This window comes from Sceloporus occidentalis, unplaced genomic scaffold, assembly GCF_023333645.1.
Source record: "Sceloporus occidentalis isolate IW3139 unplaced genomic scaffold, rSceOcc1.0.p SCAF_9, whole genome shotgun sequence".
NCBI classification, from domain to species: domain Eukaryota; kingdom Metazoa; phylum Chordata; class Lepidosauria; order Squamata; family Phrynosomatidae; genus Sceloporus; species Sceloporus occidentalis.
The window spans coordinates 29,138,326-29,164,323 of NW_028316989.1; the positions used below are offsets into that span (position 1 = coordinate 29,138,326).

General features: G+C 41.9%; 1 protein-coding gene across 16 annotated transcripts in view; it reads right to left on the minus strand.

Moving 5' to 3' along the window:
* LOC149307144 (tight junction protein 1-like) overlaps positions 1-25,998 on the minus strand; it is a 248,817-nt gene that overhangs the window by 10,088 nt on the left and 212,731 nt on the right. For 8 of the 16 annotated variants that reach the window (XM_089538383.1, XM_089538386.1, XM_089538390.1 and 5 more), the window contains 18 exons: positions 23,185-23,327; positions 21,367-21,472; positions 20,847-20,997; positions 19,978-20,086; positions 18,460-18,679; positions 17,722-17,906; positions 16,957-17,052; positions 15,911-15,993; positions 14,129-14,339; positions 13,686-13,786; positions 11,189-11,542; positions 9,752-9,985; positions 7,762-8,634; positions 5,257-5,354; positions 4,662-4,889; positions 3,316-3,366; positions 1,803-1,972; positions 264-735 (listed from right to left, as the gene is read on the minus strand). In XM_089538383.1, coding sequence (XP_089394509.1) covers positions 264-735; positions 1,803-1,972; positions 3,316-3,366; positions 4,662-4,889; positions 5,257-5,354; positions 7,762-8,634; positions 9,752-9,985; positions 11,189-11,542; positions 13,686-13,786; positions 14,129-14,339; positions 15,911-15,993; positions 16,957-17,052; positions 17,722-17,906; positions 18,460-18,679; positions 19,978-20,086; positions 20,847-20,997; positions 21,367-21,472; positions 23,185-23,327 — 3,885 coding nt within the window. The remainder of the gene's footprint in view (positions 1-263; positions 736-1,802; positions 1,973-3,315; positions 3,367-4,661; positions 4,890-5,256; positions 5,355-7,761; positions 8,635-9,751; positions 9,986-11,188; positions 11,543-13,685; positions 13,787-14,128; positions 14,340-15,910; positions 15,994-16,956; positions 17,053-17,721; positions 17,907-18,459; positions 18,680-19,977; positions 20,087-20,846; positions 20,998-21,366; positions 21,473-23,184; positions 23,328-25,998) is intronic. The other 8 variants (XM_089538392.1, XM_089538391.1, XM_089538389.1 and 5 more) reach the window with 5 other exon arrangements.

The following is a 25,998-nucleotide window of genomic DNA, read 5'->3' on the forward strand; positions in this document are numbered from 1 at the left end:
CTGGTATAAGAACTTTTATGAGTGTATTTTAATGAATTTATAGTATTGTATGTTAACTGGGGGTTTATGTGTTTTTAACTGTGTTTTGGATTTTAGCATGCTGTAAAGAAATAAACTGATGGTGATGATGCTATCCAAGCCTAATATGTCCCACCTTGACTAAATACAGTTATATTTTACTTGACTGTTTCAGAGCAAAGCCAGAGAGGTGAACCGTTGTGTGCAACAAATACAATTCTCAGGTGCAGGGAGCAGAACCTCACCTTACGGGAATGGCTTTAGGCACAGCACTGATGTTATTTGGTTGGTATTTGAGCTTGTCGGTCTGTACGGAGAACGTATCCATCGTGCTGTCAAACTCTGGCTGAGACGAGCTGTGTGCTTTTAAAAGAGGCTGAGGAGAATTCTGAGATTTGGATGGCAACTCTGGCTTATGGGGATTCTCATCTGGCAGGAGGTTGTGGTTGAATTTCGGGCTTTCGAACTTGCGTTCAAAGGGCCGAGCGGCACTCGTGTAAGGTTTCGTTGTGAAGCGGTTGTAAGCGGGGGTGACTGTCTTTGGGATTGGATCAGTCCCGTTCACCGGCCCCTTGTCCGGGAAGCTTTTCTGAGGGTAGTAGGTGGACTGTACGGTGTCTTCCCGGCTGGAAGATCGGAAAGCAGGCGGCTTGTTCTGAGGCGGCGGTGGCTCAGGCTTCGTGAGGGTTGAATTCGGAAAGTCTGACACAGAGTTGACTGGAACAGCAGAGAAAAAATGAAATAAAAACAAAATGAAATACCAAGACAGGATTTCTAGCCATGCCAAGTATTTCAACAGAAAATAATATTTATATACCGCCCAATCACTGGTTTACAACAGAGGGGATAATATACGGTTCCCTGCCCTCAGGGTTACAATCTAAATTTGTAGTTTGTTGTGGCCCCAGAGCTCTCCAACAGAGAAGGCTAAATAGGTCACAACACTACAAATCCCAGGATTCGAGCACTGAATCATGGCAGTTAAAGCAGTGTCATTAATTCTCAGTATAGATGCAAGCCAGAGTCTAGCCCTTATGAATATGACAATATACTTTAAGGTACGTAGGAAGTTCCCTCGGAATTGTGACAAACTGGAAGGCAGCTGAATTAAGATGTCCAGCGGTCAAGACTCATCCTGGCTCTACATCACTATGCTCATGAACCATTTATAAATACAGCTGGTCCTCTGTATCCACGGATTCTTTATCCACGTATTGTGGACTGGATGGCCCTAGTGGTCTCTTCCAACTCTATGATTCTATGATTCTATGATTCTATTCAACCATCCATGGTTTGATCTTGATTTTGCCATTTTACTATGCTATTGTACTTAATGGAACTTGAGCATCCATGGATTTTAGTATTCATGGGGGTCCTGGAACCAAAGGCCAGTTGATACCAAGGACCCAGTGTAGTACAAACCATGAACAAGAATAATTCACAAACAGTACATAATACAAAACAAAATGGCCATTTCAAGTGGGTACTCTGAAGCTTGGGAATTGTTTTGGAAGGCAGGTTTTAGGAGCTTCATTTGCTCCAAGTTAACAAGCCTGTAGGACTCTGTGAGTCATTCCCCTTGTGGCTATTTTTCTCTTGACATTTCTTGGCTGGTTCATTCCTTCACCTAGTCTGTTATTGCTTGTGTATTGTATTTAAATCATGTATTGATCATTGTTTTTTGCTATTTGCATCCTCAGCCACTCTGGAAGTGTTTGGGGGCCCTGAAAAGGTGGAATGCAAACACTTGAATAAGTCAAGGAATAATCGACTGGACCCTGTACCTTCAGCAAGTGCAGACTTGGGCTGAAGAGACACAATAGGGTTGTTCACAGACTGAGGTTGTGTATACTGCACCGGAGGCACAGGTGGAGGGGGGGTCACTTGAGGAACCGGCTCGTAACGCTTCTCGCCAACAGCCCTATCCAAAGGCTCCACGTCTATCGATTTCGCCCTGTTTGGATGGGGAAAAAAGAAGAGGAGGAAGAAGAAAGAGAAGGAAAACAACAGTTCAGTTCCAGAGCTTTCTATCAGTTCACCTTCTTGATACTGCTCTTGGTTGTTCCCTTACAACTGTTACTGAAAACAGAGACAGTGGACCCTTGGTTTACATGGGGGGTCCATTCCAGACCCACCCACCCAATGTAAGGGAAATACCGCGGGAACTCAAGTCCCATTGATTTTAATGGTGGCGCGCTCCTGTGAGCCGCACACGCCATTAAGAGTGCTGGGGCTTGCCGTCTATGTGACCTTGAGTTCGCATATGGCGCGGGCGCACTCTAATTTTCTGTGGCTTGGCTAGTGAGCTCAAAGAGTGGGGCAAAGGAACCCGGTGTAATCTTGGACTACAACTCCCATTGTCCCTGAATATCAGCCATGTGGAATGAGGCTGATGGGAAGTGCACTACAAAACATACAGCAGGTCCTGGGTTGCCTTACTCCTGGCCTTAAAGCAAGGCTATCAGGTGCAACATAATTAATGCTGCTGGGACAGATAATGATAGGAAGATTGGATAAATATGGATGGATGGACCTCCTGCACATATTTCAGCAGCACAAGATTAAAGTTGGTTCATTCCTGCAAAAGTGACCAGTGGAGGTGATGTGCATCCTTTTGTAGCAACACAGCCTTCTGTAAAGGCTTGAACTGATTCTAGGACTGTTAGCAAAAATGGCTTGTAACATCCAGAACTAAATGCAAGAACATTTAAAAAAGCAAAGGAGAGTTTACAACAACACCATTTAGTTAGAAAGGTTAGTAACACAAACCAAAGGAGATGGCAAACAAGAGGCAGATGACATTCGGGGTGTATTTTTTTTGTCTCTGCGTTCATTATAACCACCTGTATATTTCCCTCCTTGGTCCAATTTTGATCATAAACCAGGGAAATGTCATTTAAATTAAGAATGACAGGTAGATATGTTCTCAAGAGGCCAACTTGCCCCCAAATTGGACACTGCCACAATTTGAGATAAATATGCCTAAATACACCGAATGGTAGTAGGTATTTACAATGCCATCTTTTGCAGAAATGCAGAATGCTTAAGCTTCACTAGCTTTATGTGCATCATGTTTAGCTGGTTAAAAGGGGAAGAGAGAAGTTAATTTTGCAGATTTTTAAATGTTCTCCACCGTAGGCTGACATTGTCCAATCCAGTGTCCAATAACTATCGCATTTTGGTTCAAGCCACCTTAAAACTGCATTCAGGATTTTATCTGCACATAATGCCCGTGAAAGAACGTAACAGGAGAGAGGACATTTTGGAAAACCATCCTCACACCAACAGTATTCTTACCACTTGATGCTCCTTTTCAAGCAGTCATAGCTAGAGTAAGAGCCAAGAAATCTACATGATAGCAAAGCAAACAGCAATAGAACAAAAGGGGGGAAAGTTGGTCATTCTCGCTTAAGCACATTCCTTCATTTTTATGCAAATTGTTCAAATCAAACCCTAACCACAACCTAAACCCAAATCCAAACCGTGTGTCATACAAGTCACTTTATAGACCAGCAATTCTCAAATTACTTTCTGGGGCGCATTGGTGATACTGGATCCACCATGCTCTACCCCATTGGAATGGGAAAGCTTTGATATTGTTTTCTCTGCCTATGTTTGGACATATTAATTGTCTTGTTCTTTTAAACTGTGAGCTGGTTTGGGTCCCATTGGGGGGGAAGTAATAAATAATAATCATAATCCCAACAGGAGATGTTTAAGAGATATGAAATTTTATTTCTGCTGGCCAATGAGGTTTTGGTTGACACAGGTTGTTGCGGATTCTCCAGGACTCATAAGATCTTGCCTCCTGCACATGACTGAGATAATGTTTTCTTTAATTTGCATTTTTCTGCAATTTGTACAAAATATCTCTGTACAGAACTAGCGTCTTTTCCCTTTGCAAAGCTAAGCATATATACACACAACAAGTGCAACATGGCAGGCTGACTGAGCAAAACGACACAAGCAACATACAATGCCACTGTTTTTTAAAACATACATCTAGGCAACTTTTAGCGCAGTTTTAAATTTTGCACATTCATGGAAATGTGCAAAAATCCATCTCAAATCCCCCCCCCCCCAAAAAGCCATCTTGCTGTTGTGAGGGGGAAATGCTTTTATCATTAGTCATGCAAGGGAAAAAAGCAGGATTTACAAGTGCAATAAGAATATTCTGAGATTTCCTGATCTCGAAGTCCCTTGTCATGGTTAGGCAAATTGTGAGGGCTTTTGGGTCCCCTCTGGCTCTCCAATTCCTCAGTGGGTCATTCTGGCAGATGTTTTGGGCAACCAGAAGTCACTTCTCATCTTTTTCTGCATGCATCTTTTCCTCCTGTTTTTTAGGGGGGACACTTTGGGGTGCAAAATAACCCCCTCTAGAGTCTTATTTTTGGCTGGACAAAGGGTTTTGTCACTTGATTTTCCTTTTCAACAAAGGGGGCTTGGACTACAACACACACACACAAGAACTACACACAAGCTGCAGAATTCTCATTGCTCCACTTTACTATGATGGGTAACTACGCTATTTTCATCCAAGAATTCATCAGAAATAGATGCTGAAAGCAAACATTTTGCACATATTATGGGGGGCAGAATCGAACAAACAAAAACCCCAGAGATATAGAAAGAGGGAGGCTTACTTTGAAGAGTAGTTTGTATAATTCAGCTGATTATGGAGATGGGCTGGTTTAGCAGGCTCAGCGTGATGGCTGGCAGGGACCTGAGCAGCAGGCTTGTTTTCGAAACTCCGGCGATCAAAATAGGAGAGCTGTTTCCGGTAATATTCCTCGTCCTCCTCGGGATCGTAGTGGTTTGCCCGAACAATGTCCTCGGGGGGCTTCGTTTGAGGTCTCTGTGGTTCTGGCGCCCTAAACAAACAGGCAAGAAAATATTCAAAAACATGTTTATGAAGGTTTTCTTCCCTTCAAAGAGACAGTCATGTTAATATATGATTAAATGAATCACTTGAAGTCAACACCTAGCTGATGATACAGCAAAAATAGTGTTGTGAAAGTCATCAACAAACAGTTGTGAAACTCAACTAGTCTCCATCCTTAGTACCCTACAGATACAACAATTTTTACAGCCTTTCCCCCAATGATAAGAATGTCAAGATGACACATGAATGGTCCTTAATCCCTCCATTTTCTCTGCCTCTCCCTGCCCCTTTGCCCAGATTTTGCCCCACTGTTGCATCAAACAATGCACATGTTAAGATGGTTATTTTGCATTTACCTGTACGCTGGCTTGTCATGTTCGTATTGATTTTGAGAGACTGGTTTAGGACCGCTCATTGGGGTGATGCTAGGTTTAGGCGCCAGCTCTGGAGGCTGCTAAAAAAAAAAAGACACAACGTAGCTCAAAACTGAACAGAAAAAGAAACCATGCTGATACTTTCAGAGAGACTGCACAGAAAAAACATCATGAGCCGGATTCATGTAAGAAAGGGCTTGACCCAGCTAACCTTCACCACTTTTAAGCTGCTACTGATTTCAGACACTGACAGAGTCTGTCATCCGCTCAACTCTCCCCCATTGAGATCAGTGGATCCATAGAAGCTGAAGTTTCTAAGCATATAGTGTCCAGCTACTTCATATTTTTGCAATGTTCTTTCAAGTGCATCTCCATTTATTATCTTTCTAATCCCCATAAAAACTCTTGCCAGTCGGGGCAGCATTAATTAAAGTGCTTTAGGAGACCTTTCCGCTAAAAAGCAGGATTTAAAACGGCTTCGATAAAGTAGTGATCATTACAGTCATCCCAGAGTTGAGCATATATTCTGAGATTTGCAAGCCTTCGCTCCATTCCTAGACCAGCTACCTGCATTTCCTCTACAGTGTAACCAGGTCCACCTTTAAAAGGTGCGACACCATTTCATTTTTCAAGAACTGGTCCTATTCATCCTCAATTTGCGTCCTGCTCTTTCTAAAGGGTTTGATATGGACAGCGTGTATAAAATCCAAAGCAAATCTATGTTCGCTTAAGGATCTTACTCACAAGCATCCCATGAAGAACAATGCTTGATAAAAAGTCGAAGGCTTCCATTTTGGCTCAGAGAAAAACAAATTACTGTGAAAAAGTAAAGCTAGCAGGTCTAAGAAGAAAGAAGGGAAAAGGAGACACAAAGGTTCTCTTTGTCAGACTTCCTCCAACCTGGCATGTTCCAAATATGTTTAGAGAAAAACTCCCATCATCCCCACACAGCAAAGCCTACCTGGAAGAGGCTATCTTGGCTTTTGGAATCCCAACAAGGGTCAATTCATTTTACTTTGTATCCTGCCTTTATCCTACTATGAGATCCAAGATTTCAACACAGGTTGAAATGAATAATAATAACAACACAACTTAAAACAGTTTTAAAACAATAAATTAACTATCTTATTAAAAACAACATTAATTCAAAACAACTGAAAGGCATTTAAACCATAACAAGGAGCATAAAAGTATAGCATCGCACACTAAAAGATCTTTCTGCAGCAACCAGTTAATAAATTGACTGTCTGTCTGAATTGAAAGATTTTGGCCCACTGGCAGAAACAGAACAGCAAGGGTGCTTATCAGAACACAGAAGCTAGTGTGAAACCCTTAAAAACTAATATGACATTTTCCCTCCCAGCTTGTATGTTTCTTATCTTTTTTATTATTATTGCAATCTTGCTTAAACAACAACAGAGGAACCAAAAACAGCTTGAGGACGAATACAGTCTATTTGGAACAAGCTGCTGTGGATTTCAGCCCACTCTGTCAGACTTATCTTGATGCTCTATGACAAATAAAACTTTTTAATCTTTTAAGGCAGCAGAGACCCTACATTATTTCTCCATCATTTCTCCAGTAACACACCAACACAGTGGTTTTCTGGGCCTGAGACAGTGTGACTTGCCCAAGTCAGTGGGTTTCCATGGCCAAATGCAGATTCAGTCTCTGATTTGAAGAATCATAGTCCAACAAGCAAATCATTACATCACACTAAATAGCTAGATAGTCTGTAGTAGACTAGTACCAAGCCTGTCTTGATATACTGGAATCCGAAATGATATTTTAAATACTGTATTAACCTGTGTTTTTACTTTCTTTTATTCTGTATCCCCTTTTTACCTGTGCTGGTCTATGACCGTAATAAAGCTTCTATCTATTACATCACACTGATTTTTCTTTTCTATGTATACGTTTTTTAAAAATTGATCCAAACACAAGAGGAAACATGTTGTAAACAGCTGCCCAGCATTGCAACAGAGGGCTCTGGATCTTCCAAATAGTGAGTTTAAAAAAAATGCTGTAAGGGTGTTGTATCCAGCATGGCGCAGTAGTTTGTGCTTTGGACTACTACTATGAGACCAGGGTTCAAATCCCAGTTTGGCCATGGAAACCCACTGGGCGAAACTCTCAGGCTCAGAGGATGGCAATGACAAGTCCCCTCTGAAGAAACTTGCTAAGGTTTGCCCTGAGTACATTGAAAACAACTTGAAGGCACACAACAACAACAATCCCAGGTTCGGTGCTGAAGTGGCTGGACGTTGTCCAGACTGGTCACTCCAGAACTGGGAACTGGACCGTGCGTTGTCAGGACTCCTCACCAAAGGAACGGGGAGGGAAGATTTTTATTTGACCAATGCAAGCAGAGCCAAGTTCACAATACTTGCCAACTGTGTGTGTCTCAAGCCCTGTGTGAGGATTTCAGAAACAAGTGCATTGGCTAAAGGAGCAGTGCTAGAAACAAGCCCCACAGAGTGTACATACCTTGGCTGCAAGGACTTCGTTTGAGTCCTTTATTTTTTCCAGCGATGACGACCTTTTGTTTTCAAACATTTTAACCCTGGTCAGCACTGACTGAGGCTTCATGGCTGGGTCATCGTCCTCTTCGGCTGGTTGAGTAGGCAGTGGTTTACTGTTGGAAGGCAGAACTTCTGGCTTGTTTTGCAATGGGAGGGAAGGGTGCACCCCAGCTGGACTGGGAGAAGGTTCGAATTGTCCTCCCTTTGCGCCAAACCCTTGTGGGGGGCCTTGCTCATAGCCTCGGGGTTGCGGCTCGAAATAATGCTTGGGTTCAGGCGATCTGGGCACTGCAGAGGGGTAGGCCTGCGGAGTCTCTGTTTTGTATCGCCCGTGTACTTCATATCCCGCTGGCGTCTGCTCATCATACCGTAGCTGTGTGATGTTGAAGTTTTTTGGCGCATGCTCATAGCGAGGCCGGTTGTCGTACGCCACCGGAGGGGGTTCTTCGAAACGGGGCTGCGTCACGAAATAGCCGCGTTCTGTGCTCTCTTCAGCGTTCAGCCGGGGGTCAAAGTCTCTGGGGGCTTGGTTGTCGTAAGGAGGCCTGGGCTGGTAGGGAGGCTTTTCGTCATAATAGGCCCAGTGGTCATCGTAGGGAGGCACGCGATCCTCGTAATGGAGACGGGGGTCGTAGCCGCGCGAGAACTGGTCCACGTAGTTTGTGGAGTCATACCTGTACGCCAGCGGCTCATACTCTCGGTTAGGTTGCTTCTCTGCATATGGGGCTTGCGGCTCGTAGGTCAGGTTTGAATCTTTCTCCTGCCTCTGCGCTGGCTGTTTTAAGACATAGTTTGCCCGAGGAGGCTCCTCATTGATGTAAGGGTCTTTCCTGTACATCTATAAGAAGACAGCATTTTGTGTCTGTTAAGAATTAAAACTCTGTAAAGCACTTACAGTCAAGCACCTAAATAAATTATTGTATTTTATTTTTTCAAAATTTCCAATTTTTTCCATCCTGGCCTTGTTTCTCTTGGTGAGTTATGGAAATCCCATTAATTCATTGGGTCTATTCTCAATAGGACCAACCAATGGATTCAGGCCATTGACACTGCCATATTACTATGTGCCCCTACTCTAAGAAACCAGGGTCTTTGGTCAAGGCAGTCTTTCAAGTTCTCCAGAAAGGACCTTTTAACTGTGCATCCTATCAAACACCACTCAGTGGAAACTGATACTTTTACACCTGTCTTCTTCAGAGTTGGCAATCTTTGTCTCAAGAGCAGATCTAGCTGAGAGACCAATGGCCACAATGCCTGATTTGTTCCTGCCATTTCCTAATTTTGCATTGCATAGCCTGATTGGAATAAAAAACCTCAAACATTTTGTATTCTTCAGTAAGATTCTGGTTAGTTTTTCTAAAAGATATTACCCAATTCTTATATTGGCTTTTATTCCCATCACACGATGTAAACTTCGGGTGAAGATTTATCTATGAATTAGGTAGACTGCATAGCCCCCGCATTCAATCAATAAAAATGCAAATAACCAGGAGAAATGTCTATTCCAGTAGGAGAAGATCATAAAGCATAGCACAGATTTTGAAGGCGGGTTGCGTTTTTCCTGAAAGATGCATTCACATAACAAGAGAAAGTTTCAAACACATAGGATTATTTTTTTTAAAAAAAGGAAAAGCTTTGAAATGAAATGAGCCTTACACCTCTTTATTTATGAACTTGTTTTCCAGCAAGAATGGAGAATGCAAGTTGAACTCATGCAAGAACAAATGACTATTAAAAACAAACGGCCTCTTCTTCCAAAAAAGTTAGACTTAAATTAAAAAAAGAAGACGTACAGAAGCTCTTTAGGCAGGCTGGCACAGATGATTGGAGGAGGAGAGAAATCATACAGGGAGCTTTTAGTATAGGGGCAAAGCAAAATATGATCATGTGAGAAGAGAGTGCTGGATGGATAGCAGTGTGATTCCGTGCAATGGGGACAGCACAGGCAGAGGTACCTTGGCTGGATCTAAGTGCGGCGATAAGGATGGCGGCTCTTGGTCTCTGAGCATTAAGTGAGGAGCCTCAAGGCTGGGTGTTCGCAGGGGCCCGGCTTGTGGCTGGTAATGGTTGTACGTAGCCATGCCCGGCTCCTCCAGCCTGAGGTTAACCGCCGAAGATGACAAAGCCGGAGGTGGGTTTGTTTCTGGCGACGGGGAGAGGTAGGGGACTGCAGGTGAGGCCTCTGCTTTCTGCGAAGTGTTTAAAACAGAGGCATTGGGTGGTCTATTTTTCCCACTTTTGTAATAGCTTTCTGGATGATAAAACATGTTAAGCCACAACTACTCAATGTTATTTATCAGAATTTGGAAACATGCCTAAATTAGAGCTTTGGGGGGGAAAGGTTTTTTTGGAGGTTAGGGTCCAGAACTCCCCTCTTCCTTGCTGAAGTATTTCCAAACTTTGCTACTAGCCAGGTCTGGATTCCCAAACTCCAAACTGTATTATCCTGTATTAAAAGTAAAAGCCTCAGTCAGTGGCAGCTATTAGCTCCCATGATAGTAGGGCAAAGAAACCACTCCAAGGTTTGGATATGTGCTCAACTATATTCCCCCAAAGGGATTCAGCATCTTGGAGTGTGTGTGCTGTGTGCCTTCAACTCCTTTCCGACTTATAGCGACCTTATCACAGGGTTTACTTGGCAAGATTTGACAAGAAAGTTTGCCACTGCCTTCCCCTGAGGCTGAGAGAGTGTGACTTGCCCAAGGTCACCCAGTGGTTTCATGGCTGAGCTGGGAATAGAACCTTGGTCTCCAGAGTTGTGGTCGAATGCTCAAAACACTATGGCACACTGGCTTTTCAACATCCTGGACAGCCCTTTTAATACTATCCAAGACTCAGAATGCATTATCTGCCCTACCGCCATGGGAACCATCAGCCAGGATAGTATCAAGCATGCAAAAGTCTTCTGAAAGATTTTTGCATCATGGTTGGAAAAAGTAAGCATCTCTTGTTGCTATAAAAGTAAAAATGCTTATTTTAGGCAATGGGAAAGCATGGGCATATAGGGGCAACACTTGGCAACTACCAAGAACAGCTAGCTCAGTAAATACAGTGTTAGTACAGTAGAGATAAACACACATAACTATGTTTACCTGAAACTGATAGCTCTTAAATGCAACATTTATATGTCAGTGCTTGGAAGCACTTGGTAAAAGGAGTGGGGGAGAAGAGTGGATAAACCAGAAACCCATAATGCTATTAAAACTAACTAGGAACACTTTTTAAAAACTGCGTGGGGAACGAACAGAGAAACAAAAACAAAAAAAAAGAAGAAGCTATAATCTTGATTTTTAAAACCAAAAATAGAAGTTAAGCTAACTTGGATGACATTTTATTAAAAGGAGAAGGGATGGGTGAAGAAGATCTTTTAATCAGATCTTTCAAAATCTTACCGGTTGAGCAGCGTTTGTTTTGAACCCAGGAGACTCTATCCTGTGATTTGGCTGAGTCTGAGCTTGAGCTGCATAGGGAGGATATGTGGGATTCTCATGATGCACCCCCGACGAATCTTCTCTTACAGGTTCAGAGGACCGCGTAATGGCTGATTCGGGAGGTGTCCCAACTTCATCGTTGAGGGTCTCGTCCAGCTCTTGGTCAGTGTAGGCCCCACCTTCTGTGTCCGTGTCCTCATAGTCGGAAGTGTGCCGGCTGTCTGTACTGTACATGGAGTACTCGCTACCCGGAGCTGACAGGTAGGACAGGCGGTCATCGTGTAAGTCGAGGTCGTCGCTAGTAGCACCATCTGCCTGTGTCAAACACATTGGATTCAGGTGTTTATATGAAAAAGGCCCTGCGATAAAATCCCAAAAACTATATCCCTCTGCCCAGAACTAAGAATAAACTTTGCTGCCATTTAAAGAAACAGATCTCATGTTCTGCACCTCATTGTAGGTCAGCGGCACAACATGCTTTGTAAACAAAGATGTCCCACATCCCAATACTAGCATACCAGGTCCCATGTTCAAATACTAGCTTTTGTAGACTTTACTAAGTTAGATGGACCAATGGCATAAAACAACTTTCTTAACCTAAATCCTATTGCTAACTTGAGCAGACCCAGTTATCAATGGGATTTACACAACCGTTCACTCACGTTTCAGCAACTTATCTGATGACTACTTTGGCTGGAGTTAATAAACTGGATTCAGGCCTATATTCTTCAAATTATTCTCTGGTTCTTCACCAACAAAGAAGCTCGTGAACTTTGCACACAATGGAGACAAGTTCTGACATTTTGTGTTTACAAAATGGAGAAATCAAACCTTACTAGCTCTCCCCATCATCATTAAACCTAGTGGCTTTTCCATACGCAACAAAACACCATCATGATCACTATATGAGATCCATTTGAGAGCCTACAGCTCTTTCTTCCTCCATTATCAGGAAGGAGTGACATTTAGATGACATAACTTTAAGATCCAAGTCTTCCTATCAATTTGACCTTTCCCAGATCTTGGAAGGCTTGCACACACTATGAATTCTGGTATATTTTAACGCTTAAATATATTTTGATAGTATAAAATTGGGAGGATATCAGTGTGCTGGGTCCATCACCTTTTCAGATGCCCAATATGGATGAATGGGGGTTCACAACCTCTTAAATCTCCTCCTTCTCTGCCACTTGTGCCAATGGAATCAGTGGGTAAGCCCCCTAACTGACCACAGCACACAGCCCATTAGAGAAAATGCTACTGTGTGCTTCCAGGTACAGTATCTCCAAACCATTTGTGGAGGCTACGCCAGCTAAGGCCTTGTTGATACTCTGGCCCAGTGATTCCCACACTTGGTTCTTCCAGGAGTTTTGGACCTCAACTCCCAGAAGCCCCCAACAGCTTGGCCAACAGTCAAGAATACTGGGAGCTGAAGTCCAAAGCATCTGGAGAACCAAAGTTTGGGAATCATTGCTCTGGCCAATCAACTCTCCATGGTTCTCTTCTTATTTCCAGATGCCAGGTTACTCCTCCTTGCCTTCAGCTGGCAAGGAGATGGGTTTCCTATGCTGTTGTCCCTCCACCTCTGCAAATTGCAAGAGTGGGAACCTCAGAAAGTAATTAATGAGCCATTGTTCTGGGCATGGCTTATGCATTTGTAATCTAATTAAAATGCATTCTTCTCTATTCTTTGCCTCCTCTGCTGAGCAGCAGAAGATGCAAGAATCATCCATCACCTCAGACGCAGCATAAAAAACCTGGGGTTTGTTATTTCTGCTGAGAGTACGCTCCACTTCTAAAGCTCACAGTTCAAATAATGTAAAGTGTTAAGCATTTGCAAGTTGGTCAGGTTTATTTGTTTTGTGTTTCATACCCTAGAAGATCAAGACTGCTTGAACACTCAAGTTATCCAAAGCCCCAAAGAACGTTTAACATAAGGGCAGCGAGAGAACCAGGCCGTGCATGCACACAGTCAAGAAAAAAGCCATTCATTCCACAACTAACTTCTTACCAATTAGGTTATACATTACCTATTACTTCTCAAGATCCAGAAAATGTGTGTGTGTGTGTGTATAAAACCACCACCACCACCAAAAGAAGAAGGAAAAAGAGGAGGGAGGGGGAGGATAAGGAAAGAGCAGAGAAGAAGAAAAAAAGGAAGAAAAAGAGGAAGAGGGAGAAGGAAAAGGAGAAGGGATGAAGAAGAGGAAGGAGAAAGAGGAGAATGAAAAGGAGGAGAAGAAGAAGGAGAAGGAGGAGAGGAAGAAAAAGAGGGAGAAGAAGGAGAGGGAGAAGAATACGGAGGAGGAGAAGAGAAAAAAGAAGGAGGAGCGAGAAGTAAAGAGCGAAGGGTAATCCAGCTGCAATGAAAAAGAAGACCTATTCATTCATAGGTCATCGCTCAACCGTAACATGATAAACACCACCAAAAAGTAAAGTGAAAAATTAAGACTTTTACCTTTCCTTCTGAAACCCATACTAACTGGTTCTGCTGTTGCTGAATTGCTTCTTTAAGAGCTCCATACCAGCCGTCATTCATGGAATTCAAGTTAATAGTAGCTGAGAACAAAAATAAACAGCTTTTGGTGAAATAAAATCCACCATGTGAAACTCTCACTTCTCTGGACTGCAAACAGGTTATGATTTCCAGGTTGCTCTTACTGTTTGGATGGCTGCTGCGTTTTTCGAACGCTGCTGTAATTTTTATCTTCTGTGGTTATCAATATGGCTATAATCCTTATTGAAAACCAGCCAGGTAATTTCTATGCTGAAAAGCTGGATACCAAGTCCTCCAATTTCCTTTACATGCCATATATATTCTTCCAAGAGTCCTTGACCAACACTTAAAAAAGCTAAACCACTCTGGCTTAGTCTTCCTTTATTCCTTGCCTTCACACTCACCTGTGAAAAGGTGGTGGTTGTTTTTCCGTAGCTTGTGGGCCCTTTCATACAATTTCCTTGCACTTTTCCGGGACTCTGGACATAGCCTCATCCTCATAGTCTTTACGCCCTGCTTCGAATCAGGGTTCAAGAATACCACTATGGGATACCACTGTGCGTAATTCAGGCGGTCCACAGCGTTGGGAGTAACATCCAGTAGTGCATGTTTGTCCTGGGAAAGAGAAATAATATGCAGAGAATTAAGCCACCCATCTGGCTTTTTGGAAAGGCGAGAAGGCACTTTGCATTGCTACAAAGATATGATACAAGATGCGGATGATGTGGACCTCTGAAACTGGTTTAAAATGTGAGATTTTCAAAAGTTGCTGTCTTCTAATCTTTACATCTGCAGCTGTTTGGAACAGATGAAAAACACAGCCAGGCAGAAGGATCAATTACTAGGAAAGGAGTTGGAAGGGGAAAGAGTGAGGCTGGAAACCCTGAACGTTAATTCTGCAGTCAGTGAATAGAAAAGGCAGATATATGAGGCCTGAAAAGGGTAAGGGTTAAACACTACAATGAAAGAGAAAGAAACTGAGATGGTTTGAAACTGTGCACTTGCAACCTTGTTTGACTGTAGCCACCATCAGACGTTTAAGATTTACTTTAATGAGACATTTCTGAACTCAGAGACAATACAGGGAGCCAAGGAGTATGCTGTTTTTTAAAAAAACTGCTAGGTAAAATTCAGTTTTCTCTGAAGTGCAATTTGCAAAGTGGTCAACCTTTTTTTGCTGAGACAGAAGGTTTTCATCTGCAGGTTCTTACATGCCAAGCCACACTTATTTTGCAGGCTTAGCAAGTGGCCCGGAAGAGGGTAAGAAAGATTTTCTTGAAATTAGCAAAGAAATGGGACAACTTTAAGATGATTACAATTTTAATGAAGTAAATTGTATATGGACTAGAGATAACTTCATCAAATTGTGTGAGAAAGACAGTGTGAATGCATCCATGAAGCCATTTAGAAAATGGTGGCCACAGGAGATTCAACAGAACCTTTTAATCAGTTTATTTAGTGGCTTCTCACTCCAGTATATCTTTGAAGTTCTTTTCCCCAAACACTTTTTAACATCAGTTACTAACTTACATTGAGGTTCCATCTCCAATGGTTTAAACTGAGATGAATATTTAATACTGCACTTCACATGTTTATTTGTCTGCCAAATGCCACAATGTTTGTGTTATCAGCAATATCTGTTCTGTCAATGATCACCAGTTTCCAGATTTCATTTTCTTCTGACCTTATAGTTTGCTTTTCTCCCAAACGGTGTGTGTCTGTATGTATGCAAACACATGAACATACCCTCGCCCTTGCACATGTGTAATTGTATGTGTATTTGCAGTGTGTGTATATTTGCAGCTCATATATCAAATGAAGTGAATTCTGATCCATAAAAATGTGCACAGGCTGACTCTCCCTTATCCGAAATGCTTGGGACCAGAAGTATTTGGGACCCCCCCCCCCTCAAATTTTGGAATATTTGCATATAGTTATATTGGAGATGAGATTCAAGTCTAAACATGAAATCAGTTTGTTTCATATACACTTTATACACATCTCCTGAAAGTAATTTTATACATGACAATTTTATTAAATAAGGCAATGACTTATTTTGCATTTGCCATGCATTTATATCATTTGAGGCTACTATGGTTATAATCCTCTATGGTCAGGTACCCAAGACATTATTTTTGCATGCTTGTCAAACTACAAATGATACATAGATGGTTTTCCACACTTACTCTGTCAATTATCTGTTTTATTGTGTGAAGCCGAATAATGCCCGAACTACGCTGGTCTGTACCAGCATCCCTTGGTTCACTTTCTGTTGAAATAGAAAGCAGATAAGCATCATTCACGGGTAAATTACACACAACACAGCTACCCCCTGGAACAAGGCCTTTTATTGCTTTTAAAAAAGATATGCCTTGAAAATGTGTAAGATTTTGAACGCCAATTTGCAGAATGGCTTCTTTCAAGGTAATGATTTTCAGATCATGCAAATACTCTTCATGTCTGTGCAATTACAGCCAAACAGCATAAAGTAAAATGGGTGCCAACGGACAACAATTTGCACCATGTTTTGGGGGTAGTAGGATGTGGAAGACTTCAGGTTCAGTTCCCAGTATCTTGAGTTAAAAGGTTTAGCAATCTACCAATGGGAAAGGCCCTCCTCTCTCTGACAGCCTGGTCTCTCATATCAGTGGATAATAGTAGGAAAACTAGACTCAGGTAAAGCTGCACTAGAGTTGGAAGAGAGTCCCAAGAGCCATGAAATCCAACTTGCTTCTAGCACTCTGGACAGATGGCCATCCAGCCTCTTGTTTAAAAACGTTCAAAGAAGGAAACTCCAAGTCACTAACCTATCAAGAAGTTTTCTTTCCAAGATTTGTTCAGAGGAGGTTTGCCATTGGATTCCTCTAAGTCCAAGAGTGTGACTTGTCCAAAATCACCTGTTGGGTTTCCATGGCCCACCAAGGATGCCAACCCTGGTCTTCCAGAACCCTAGTCCAACACTCAGACCACTATGCAATGCTGGCTCTCACACTGCTAGATTATCACCTAGATTTCCATTTAAAGAAACATCTTTGAAAATCTGTATGACTGTTAGATTATCAGAGACCTTTCTTTAAATTGTATTCCCCTACTGCCTGCACATATGGGATACCTACTGTGTACCTGGGCACCTCAGTCATCTCTGTTTTCAGCTCCTTTCTTGTTTTGTCCACCCCTGTAAGGCTGAGGTGGTATTGGGGCAGTAAAATGTGAAAGTAGTCAGTATGCTTACTTGCAATCTGGTAAATATCCGGTTCTTCTCGTGCCAGCTTTTCCCGCGCAACATCCGCAATCGGTCCGAAGATCGTCACAGGTCTGAGAAATCCAGCTGGAATTTAAAGGATCATTGAAGATAAGTCTCCCTTTAAGGAATAGCTATCAAATCAATCCCTGATGACTGAGAAGTAATGTTAATCCCTGATGACTCAGAAGCAATGTCACAGTCTTACTGTGCTCATAGCACCTATGTAGGTGATAGTAGTGGAGTAGGTGGGTATCAGTGAAAGTTAATAGTGAGTCTTTGAAATAAAGCAATAACTAATTCATAGCAAACGGAAATCTGGGATGGATGCAATTATAACCAAGAACTCTCTAAATCAAAAACCAGAGGCCAATTTTAATTTCATATGTAGAAACACAGAGGCACACTAAGAGGGTGGGATTTAGCCAAAGACTCCCAAGTTTCCCATCTCTGCCCTAGTCCCCTTCTCTTCCAATTAACCCTTGGCACCTTCTTATCTAGTCTGGCAAATGTCTCAGTTCCCACCCCATCCTTCATACAACATCTTTACATGCCAAAACCCAAGTGATCTCTCTCCTCAACTCACTCCAAACACAAACCACAAACATGGTTCATTGCTGTACCATGGCCATTCTTGTACAGACATCTTACCCAGGTGGGCCTTTTTAAAACTAAGTTAAGGGGCTGTAAACAAGATTTTTAAATAAGGCGGTGCTAATTTCCCCCCTTTTACTGGTGTGCTTTTAATCGTCTCACCTTCTCGAAGAACAACTCTTTCATACGCTGGGAACTTGGTCTGTACTGGCTGGGCAGAAAGATCTTCTCTGCTTTTCCTCAGGTTCCTCTTTGAGCTGCGCAGGCCTCGAAACCTCCAGAAATCAGCACGATCCCCACCTGCCGTCTTTGGAAGCGTGTACTGCACACTCGCCAGCTGCTCAGCCCTGTGTGAAAGGTACAATACATAAATAAATAAGTGAAAATGAACCTTGGCAGTGAGGAAAACTACAGGCTGGTTTGGCAGTTGGGTCTCAGCCTCGGACGTCTCCAGTACCAGTTCCTCCACCTCAACTTCCATTTCCAAGCAGTGAGAAGCAGACTTTGGAGACCATCTTGCTATCCCCTGCTAGCTTCATTTCTTCCCAGTGCTATGTTTTCACACTCCCAAAGCTTGAGGCACAATCACAAGAAGAAAAAATCCTTACTTTAAAAAATATGGCTTTGAAAGTTTAAGGTTTATCAACAGGCATGCTTTAAATGGCAATCGTGCAACCATCTAGCTGTTGTTGGACTGCAAGTTCCAGCATTCCTCAACCAGTACTCTGCTGGGTCCCACTGGGAGTTGCGGCTGAAAAATCTCTGGATGGCCACACAGTCTCATGCTGTCAAGTAGCCCATGTCTCACTGCATCTCATCCAAGTATTAAAGTACAAGGCAGGTTGATAAAAGTTTGGCAGTCTAACCATATATATATCTTGAACTGCTGTTCTGAAATACCTGTTTTTGTTGGGTATAATACCCCTTTCAACTTCTTTGTGGTTCTTTCCGATCCGAATAGCCAGCCAGGATCCAAGCTTGCCATTGTATAATGTGTCCACCACCCGGAAGACTTCTCCTTTGTTGAAGCTAAGTCCGTAGGGAGATTCCTTCTCATATTCAAAGTGAGTTCTGATATAGAAAGAGTCGCCCACATCTGACTCAACGATGCGTCGATAAACTGCAAGAAAGGGATATAAACACTGATTGAAAGCATCCAGAAACAATAACAGAATATGAATGAAGGCTTGGAGAGTAAACTGGATTTTTCGATCCATAGATTATGTTATACCTGAAAATGCCTCAAGACACATTATTTTTTTGGTGCAAGTACAACACAGAATCACTGTCTTGTATTTGATCTAGCATATTTTCCTAAGGTCCCAAGTACGCTCCCTGGGGAGAATCACTTCTTCAGTGTTAAAAAGTATTTTGTTAGGAGCTTAAGGACCTAATATCTGAGAGGCCTCATAGGTTCTTCCACATATATGGAAAGCAGATTAAAAATCAGCTAACTCTAATTAAAAATTAATTCCTCATTAAATATTAAAACATTTTAATTCCCCACCAATTATTAACAAACAAAATTTCTCCACTTATAGGGATTAAATATACACCCACACACAAACACGCGAGTTTTGAATGTGCTTACATTGACTTTCATTTATGCATTGACTTTCATGAATATACTGACTGCCCTGGTGGCTATAGTACATTTTATTCCTTTTTGTCATTGACTATCAAACCTAAATACCCTAAAGCCATGAGATCCCATGGGTGCTAAGCAGGGTTAGTCGTGGTTAGTACTTGGAAAGGAGACCACCAAGGGATCCCAGGTGCTGTAGTCTACATTTCAGAGGAAGGAACTGGCAAAACCACCTCTGAGGAATCCTTGCCTAAGAAAACCCTATCCAATCCATGGGTTCACCATAAGTCAACAGGTAGCTTGAAGGCACATACATATAAACATAGTGCATTTGAGTGGTTTTATGTATTATGTCAGCAGCAAACTGTGACATCCTTTAAATTCTGGAGAGTACAGAAAGGTACAAAAAATGGCTGGAGGAGAGCCACACACGTTCCACTTCGCCCACCTCAAGACCTATTGCAGATCTACCATTTTGAATTGGTATCTGTGCCTTTTCTCAGTTTTCCACTTAGCTCCAGCTGGTGGATCCTTGTTATTCTAATCTAAAGAGGCAGAAAAGCAGATCCTGCAAGCTTGCACAACCCCTGCTGGGATCTGCAAGGTAACAAGGCAGACAAGCTCTCTTTTCCTATCTTGTGCTGCCTCTGTGAATGTGGACTAAGAACAATAATTTAGATGACATTATATGGATATAAATATTAACCTGCGGATTGGATAAAGATGACTTCCCCTCTCTCCAGGACTCAAAGGTCAGCTCCCTTGTTCTGATTACCATCCAAGTTATTTGATCAGACCTGTTCTTGTCCTTGCATTGAAGGAACTTTACTTACCGTCCTTTTTCTTCTGTGCCAAAATGGTTACCTCTTCCCCCTTAGGGAGGTCAAGCAGAAACAGGACTGCTTCCTCTCGGATGATATTTGTAAAGTCTACATTATTTACCTGGTGTGCCAAAAGAAAAACAAAAGGTTAAAAATCAAAGACATATCCATGCAACTTCTAGCTCAGCAATTCCCACAGTTTGGTCCTCATCTGCTTTAGATTTCAACTCCGAGAAGCCCCAGTCACCTTGGTCAGCAGTCAGGAATTCTGGGAGCTGAAGTCCAAAATACCTGGAGGATCAGGTTTTGCATAACTATTTGCATTATACAGCATACATGCCAAGTGTTTTACCTTGTTGTTGTTATTTGCCTTCAAGTCATTTCTGACTTATGGTGACCCTAAGGTGCATCTATCATGGGATTTTGGGGGCAAGATTTGTTCAGAGAAGGTTTGCCATTGCCTTCCCCTGAGGCTAAGAGAGTGTGACTTATTGCCCAATGAACTTTCAAAGTCATCTACATTGTTGGTCACTGCCATTCCTTCCCAGCTTATCTCCAAATCTAGAAGTTGCTGCTGCATTATATCCTCTTTATGACATGTGTCTTCTGCTGATGTTGTGTGCCTTCCAAGTCGTTTCCAACTTACGGCAACCCTAAGGCAAACCTATCATGGGGTTTTCTTGGCAAGGTTTGTTCAGAGGAGGTTTGCCATTGAGTTTTCCTGAAGCTGAGAGCATATGACTTGCCCACGGGTCACCAAGTGGGTTTCATGGCCAAGTGGGTAATTGAACCCTGGTCTCCAGAGTACAACACCCAAACCACTATGCCACGTTCACTACTCATCAAAATATGAACATCACTTTTTGAAAAAGAAATCTTACCCTGAGAATCTGATCCCCTTCTTCCAAGCCTTCTTTGGCAGCAGGGCTGTCCTCCAGGACACCGGCCACAAATATCCCGACATCGTTGCCACCAGCCAGCCGCAAGCCCACGCTGTCTCCTTTTTTGAATTTTACAAGCTTCATGCTTGGTCTGCAAAGATTATGAATATATATATTTAAAAACCTACCCATAGGCACGGTTGATGAACACGTACTTCAGTTTTCCCTGAGGTTTCATGTGAAAACCTCAGCATCTATTGCTTTTTTCTACCTTCTCTCGGAACTGTAAGAATCGGGATTCAGCTTTAAAACAAAGGGCACCCTCTTACCTCCCCCGCCCCCCCAAAAATGTAGCAAGTCCTGGGGGAAAAAAATTGGATTTCTGGATGCTCAAAGCTTGTCCACTCCAGCAATAGGTAGATCTCTCAGTGGAGGAAACCTAAGTTTATTAACTATCTGTGCAAATCTGTCTTTTAAAGATATGAAGGCCTTGGACTGGCATAAGTAAAATGACCATTACCGGAGCATTCCATCTTCATGCGTTGAATTTGGCAAAGGGCCATCGGATGGACTGACAGGTAAATCCACATCTGGCTGCCCAGCTTGAGCATACACTGGCTTTGGTTCTGTTTAGAAAATATAGAAGAGGATTGTGTGGAAGACACTGTACATTTAAAAATACAACATAAACATGGGTACGTCTCAGCTCATTTTTGCAAGATATTCACTCAAATCTATTTTCAGGAAAAACAAAAGCTTTCAATCATGCATACAATACTTTAAAAACATTCAGCCATAAAAATAATATCCCACACACTGTCACAACTCAAGTCACGGCAGTTACAAGTTCACTTTCCCTGATCCAAAATGCTTGAGACCAGAAGCATTTTAGATTTGCATATACATACATAATCTTGGATATGGTACCCACGTCTAAACACAAAATTAATCTTATACACATAGCTTGAAGGTAATTTTATATACATTTTTGTGCATGCATGAAACAAATTTTGTGTACATCAGAAATCATCAGAAAGCAAAGATAGCATTATCTCAGCCAACCTTGATGAAACTTTTGGATTTTGGAACATTTCAGAATTCTGGATAAGGGAGACTCAACTTGTGTTGCAAGTGTGGCAATGTAGAAACCAGAGACCAAGTGTAATATATGGTAATCAAACTTTTTTGTTACTATAAATCTGTTAAGTCTGCAAGTAGATTTGGAAACATGATTAATAGCAGTATGATTAATGGTAAGTAATAAATGCAAAATGTGTGCATCTTCCATCCCTACCTGAAGGCTACTGTGAGCTCAAGATGAAGAATTTACGAAATGGTCAAATACAGTTAAGAGTTTGTGAAGGCAGAGAATAAGATAAACTTAATTTCTAAATAAATGTCTATTGCATATCGTCACGATGAAGTGCAGGATGATGTACAGCATTGTGGCTTATCAAGAAGAATTTAATGTGAATACAAGAATTTCTATGGCAGTACTTATTTCAGAGAATGTACGATCAAGTATCCTAGTTTGTCATGTTTAATTTACTCTGCAAAAACTATCTGCTTTGAGTATCCAAAAAAGGAAAAGAAAACACAATAATTTGGGTACTGATTCAAGGGCTTAACATCCTTTTCATGAGGGACATTTACCTTGAAATCATTATTTCATTGTGACTCAGTATAAAGCTTGGCTTGCAAGCGGCACTCACCTGTTTAATCCATCATGCTGTTGCAACAACTGAATGGGAGCTGCAGAAAACAATTGGTCAAGCTAACCTTTGCAATTCCCTACCTAAATGGAATTACATCACAAGCTTGGCATCCATTTTAGGAGATGTTTTTAACCAGAGCTGATATTGAGCCACACAGTTGCACAGACAGAGCTATGTAGCAGGATGCAACAACCCACTTTAAGAAGCACAGAGAACATGGTAGGATATATAAGGAGAGTAACTGGTAACTCACAGGTACAGCAAGATTTTTATTTATTTATTTAATTTATAGATCACCTTTCTCCTTATGCAGGGTCCAAAATGATCTTCCCTTGGCATGAGGTACAATCATCCCTCCACTTTTGAAGATTTGATGATTCATGTATTTGATCAATATGTTCTCTCCAGGTCCTCCAACATGACTTTATGGCCAACATCTGGCAGACGTTGATCACAGAGTTCTGCTGGAGGACCTAGAGATTCATAGAGAGGTTTCTTTCACGTAAAAAAGAATTGTTTTTTTTAAATTTGCAATTTTCTCTCTTTTATGGGAGTCTTGCACCCTAACCCCAGCAAAGAAACCATAGGATTTCTTACAACTGGATCGCGCTTGCAACATTTACCTGGGAGGGGTGGTGTCTGTTTATCGTTTCTCTCTGTAACAGATTCTTCTGCTGATTTGGGGAGCGGGGTTTCCTCTGCATTCTTCACAGGCGTAGATGCGGATCCTGGCTTTGCTATTCTTTCATCATCTCTGCTCCGGAGACTAAATCGAGAAAAGCAAAAATCTTGTTCTAAAAGCTGTCAGAATAACTCTATTGATATAGCCATTTCAGAATCAAGAAATAGAGTCGGTCTTCCGTGTTCACAGATTCTGCATCCAGGGATTCAAATAACCAGTTTGAAAATATTTATACAAATCAAAATTGCCAAAAAATACAAACCTTGATTTTCCCATTTTATATAAGGGATGTTATTGTATTTAATAACGACCTGAGCATCCATTGGTTTTGGTATTTGTGATCCTTGGGAGGCCACAGTGTGTTTATATGCCTTCAAGCCATCTGTCGACCCTATGAATTTTGGAGGGTTTTCTGATATTGTTGGCGGTCTCCCATTCAAATACTAACCAGGATTGAACCTACTAAATTTCCAAGATCAGCTAGGATCAGGTGCCTTTATAATACTGAGGCTACTTTTTCTGACAACTGACTTTAAAAAACCAAACTTTATTTACACATGCTACATCAGTTTCCTACGGCTAGATGGCACCATTGCCTCAATGACCATGAAGTTATTGTGTACTTGAATGAGGACTTTGTGTGTTGCCTGCCAAAACACAATAGCCTTTTTTGCACACACACCCCAAAAACAACACAAAGGAAAAACACGCATATAGAGATTGGCACACAGAGGTTGGCATGTGGATCGCAAGACAAACTTCCACCCTACATTCGGTCGGCCAACCAAAAAGCCACAAAGGATAAGACCTTGAAAGCTTGTACAGTGATTTTTGTGTCTTTCTTGTTTGCGTAACAAAGATACTATCATTGCATGGTCTGCAAAGAGACATTATGCTGATGACCTGGTAAATTCTAAAACAAATGCTCATGCTTAGCTGCTTTGAGAAGTACGTTTTCAAAGGCAACACAGCCTGGTGTCCACTTCTCATCCCTTTCCGTTGCATGTAGTTTAAATGTATAGCAGTCCTGATACGATTTCTTTGCTTGTTTAATTATAACACTACTATACCACCCTTTAATCGTATGAGATTCTAGACCAGTGCACAAAACAACAACAACTAAAGCCAGTCCCACTGGAAGATCCCTGATAGTCTCTCATCCAAGTACTAACCAAGCCTAACTCCACTTAGTTTCCAAAATCAAACCAGGTCATATGTATTCTGAGTTGTATGGTGGCACCTACACAGGGTTGCAGATTTCAACAACCTGTTTCTGTTGGAGAAACTAACATACATAGCTGCAACTGCTTCAGCTAAAATCAGAAGGGACTTGACCTTCAGAAAGCATCTTCTGCCTCCAATTCCCTCCTCAAGCCAGCCTTATAGCTATTTGATGTCAATAGCACAGAGAGTGCCTTCTCAGGCACACCACTGGGATATCTCTGTGTTGTCTATTTTGGTGGGTGATGTGGCTCTCAAAGGACTGAGGGCACTGGTCTTTCCACACCAACCTTCTTGCCTTCTGAAGAGGAAAAGTGGGGGAATCAAACCTGTGACCCATCTCCGTGCAAAGCATCTTAATCTACCATTGAGCTACCACCCTCTTTATAAAAATGTTGGTATCTATTCTCCAGCTCTGGAAGTCTTCAGGCCTTTGACATGTGGGGTGGGATCTCAACTCACTTTGGGTTATGCACAAATTCAAGTTGCCAATGAGTTTCTGTGCATAAATGAGAGCAAGGAAAAGGAGAGTAGTCATGAAAGAAAGCTAAATTTGCAGTAATGGAGGATGAGATTCCCTTGCATTTAACCAGGGCAGTAGGAAAGGGAATTTCATTAAACACTCCATTTGTAAAAATCCTCTCTTTTATCTAACTAATAGAGTAATGGAGACCAACTCTTTCCCTTCCACTTTCCTACCCTTTAGAACCAACAATAACAACAGGGGCAGGAAATGGTCTATAAAAATGGAAGACCACTAAAGGGACAGAAAACTGTTAAGCCCGTTGTTGTCGTCATTATGTGCTTTGAAATCAACTCCAACTTATAATGACCTTATTTGTTCAGAGGATGTTTGTCATTGCCTTCCTCTGAGGCTGAGAGAGTGTGACATGCCCAAGGACACCTAATGGGCTTCCATGGCTGAGCAGGGACTTTAAACCCTGGTCTCTAAGAGCTGTAGACCAACATTCAAACCAATAATCCAGACTGGGGCCTCTACTTACATCAACTGCCCCAATGTAACTACTAGTTCCAACTGGAGTATTAGATCCACTGAATCAATACTTACACACAGCTTGACTTATTCTTTTGCAATGGAACCAATGGTTCTCGCTTAGCTGGGGTGAGCAACTGGACTGAGGCCAAGAAAGGCTTTTGCACTTGGTTGGGTTCACTTGTGTCTCATGCACTTGTTGTCCTTAAGTTACTCAAGTGTTTCAAGCGGTTTCTTAAAATATTGAAGCACAAAGCACCGTCTTCTGGAACAGTACTTCATCATCCCACAGCCTCTTCTGCTCTCCCCACTCATCTACCCACAGCCTCATAATTATTTGATGTTATTTATGTGGAGAGGATGACATTTGGACATCATAACTTCACAGTCCACTTGCTTTCATACCTTCAATCTATCAATGTGAGAGAATTCCCCTGGAAAGCAAGCGCATCACCAGACTCTACCAAGCAGACACCTGGACAACAACAGTCATAACTCTCCGCAGAGGAATGAATGGGGAAAAGCTGACTGAGCACATAT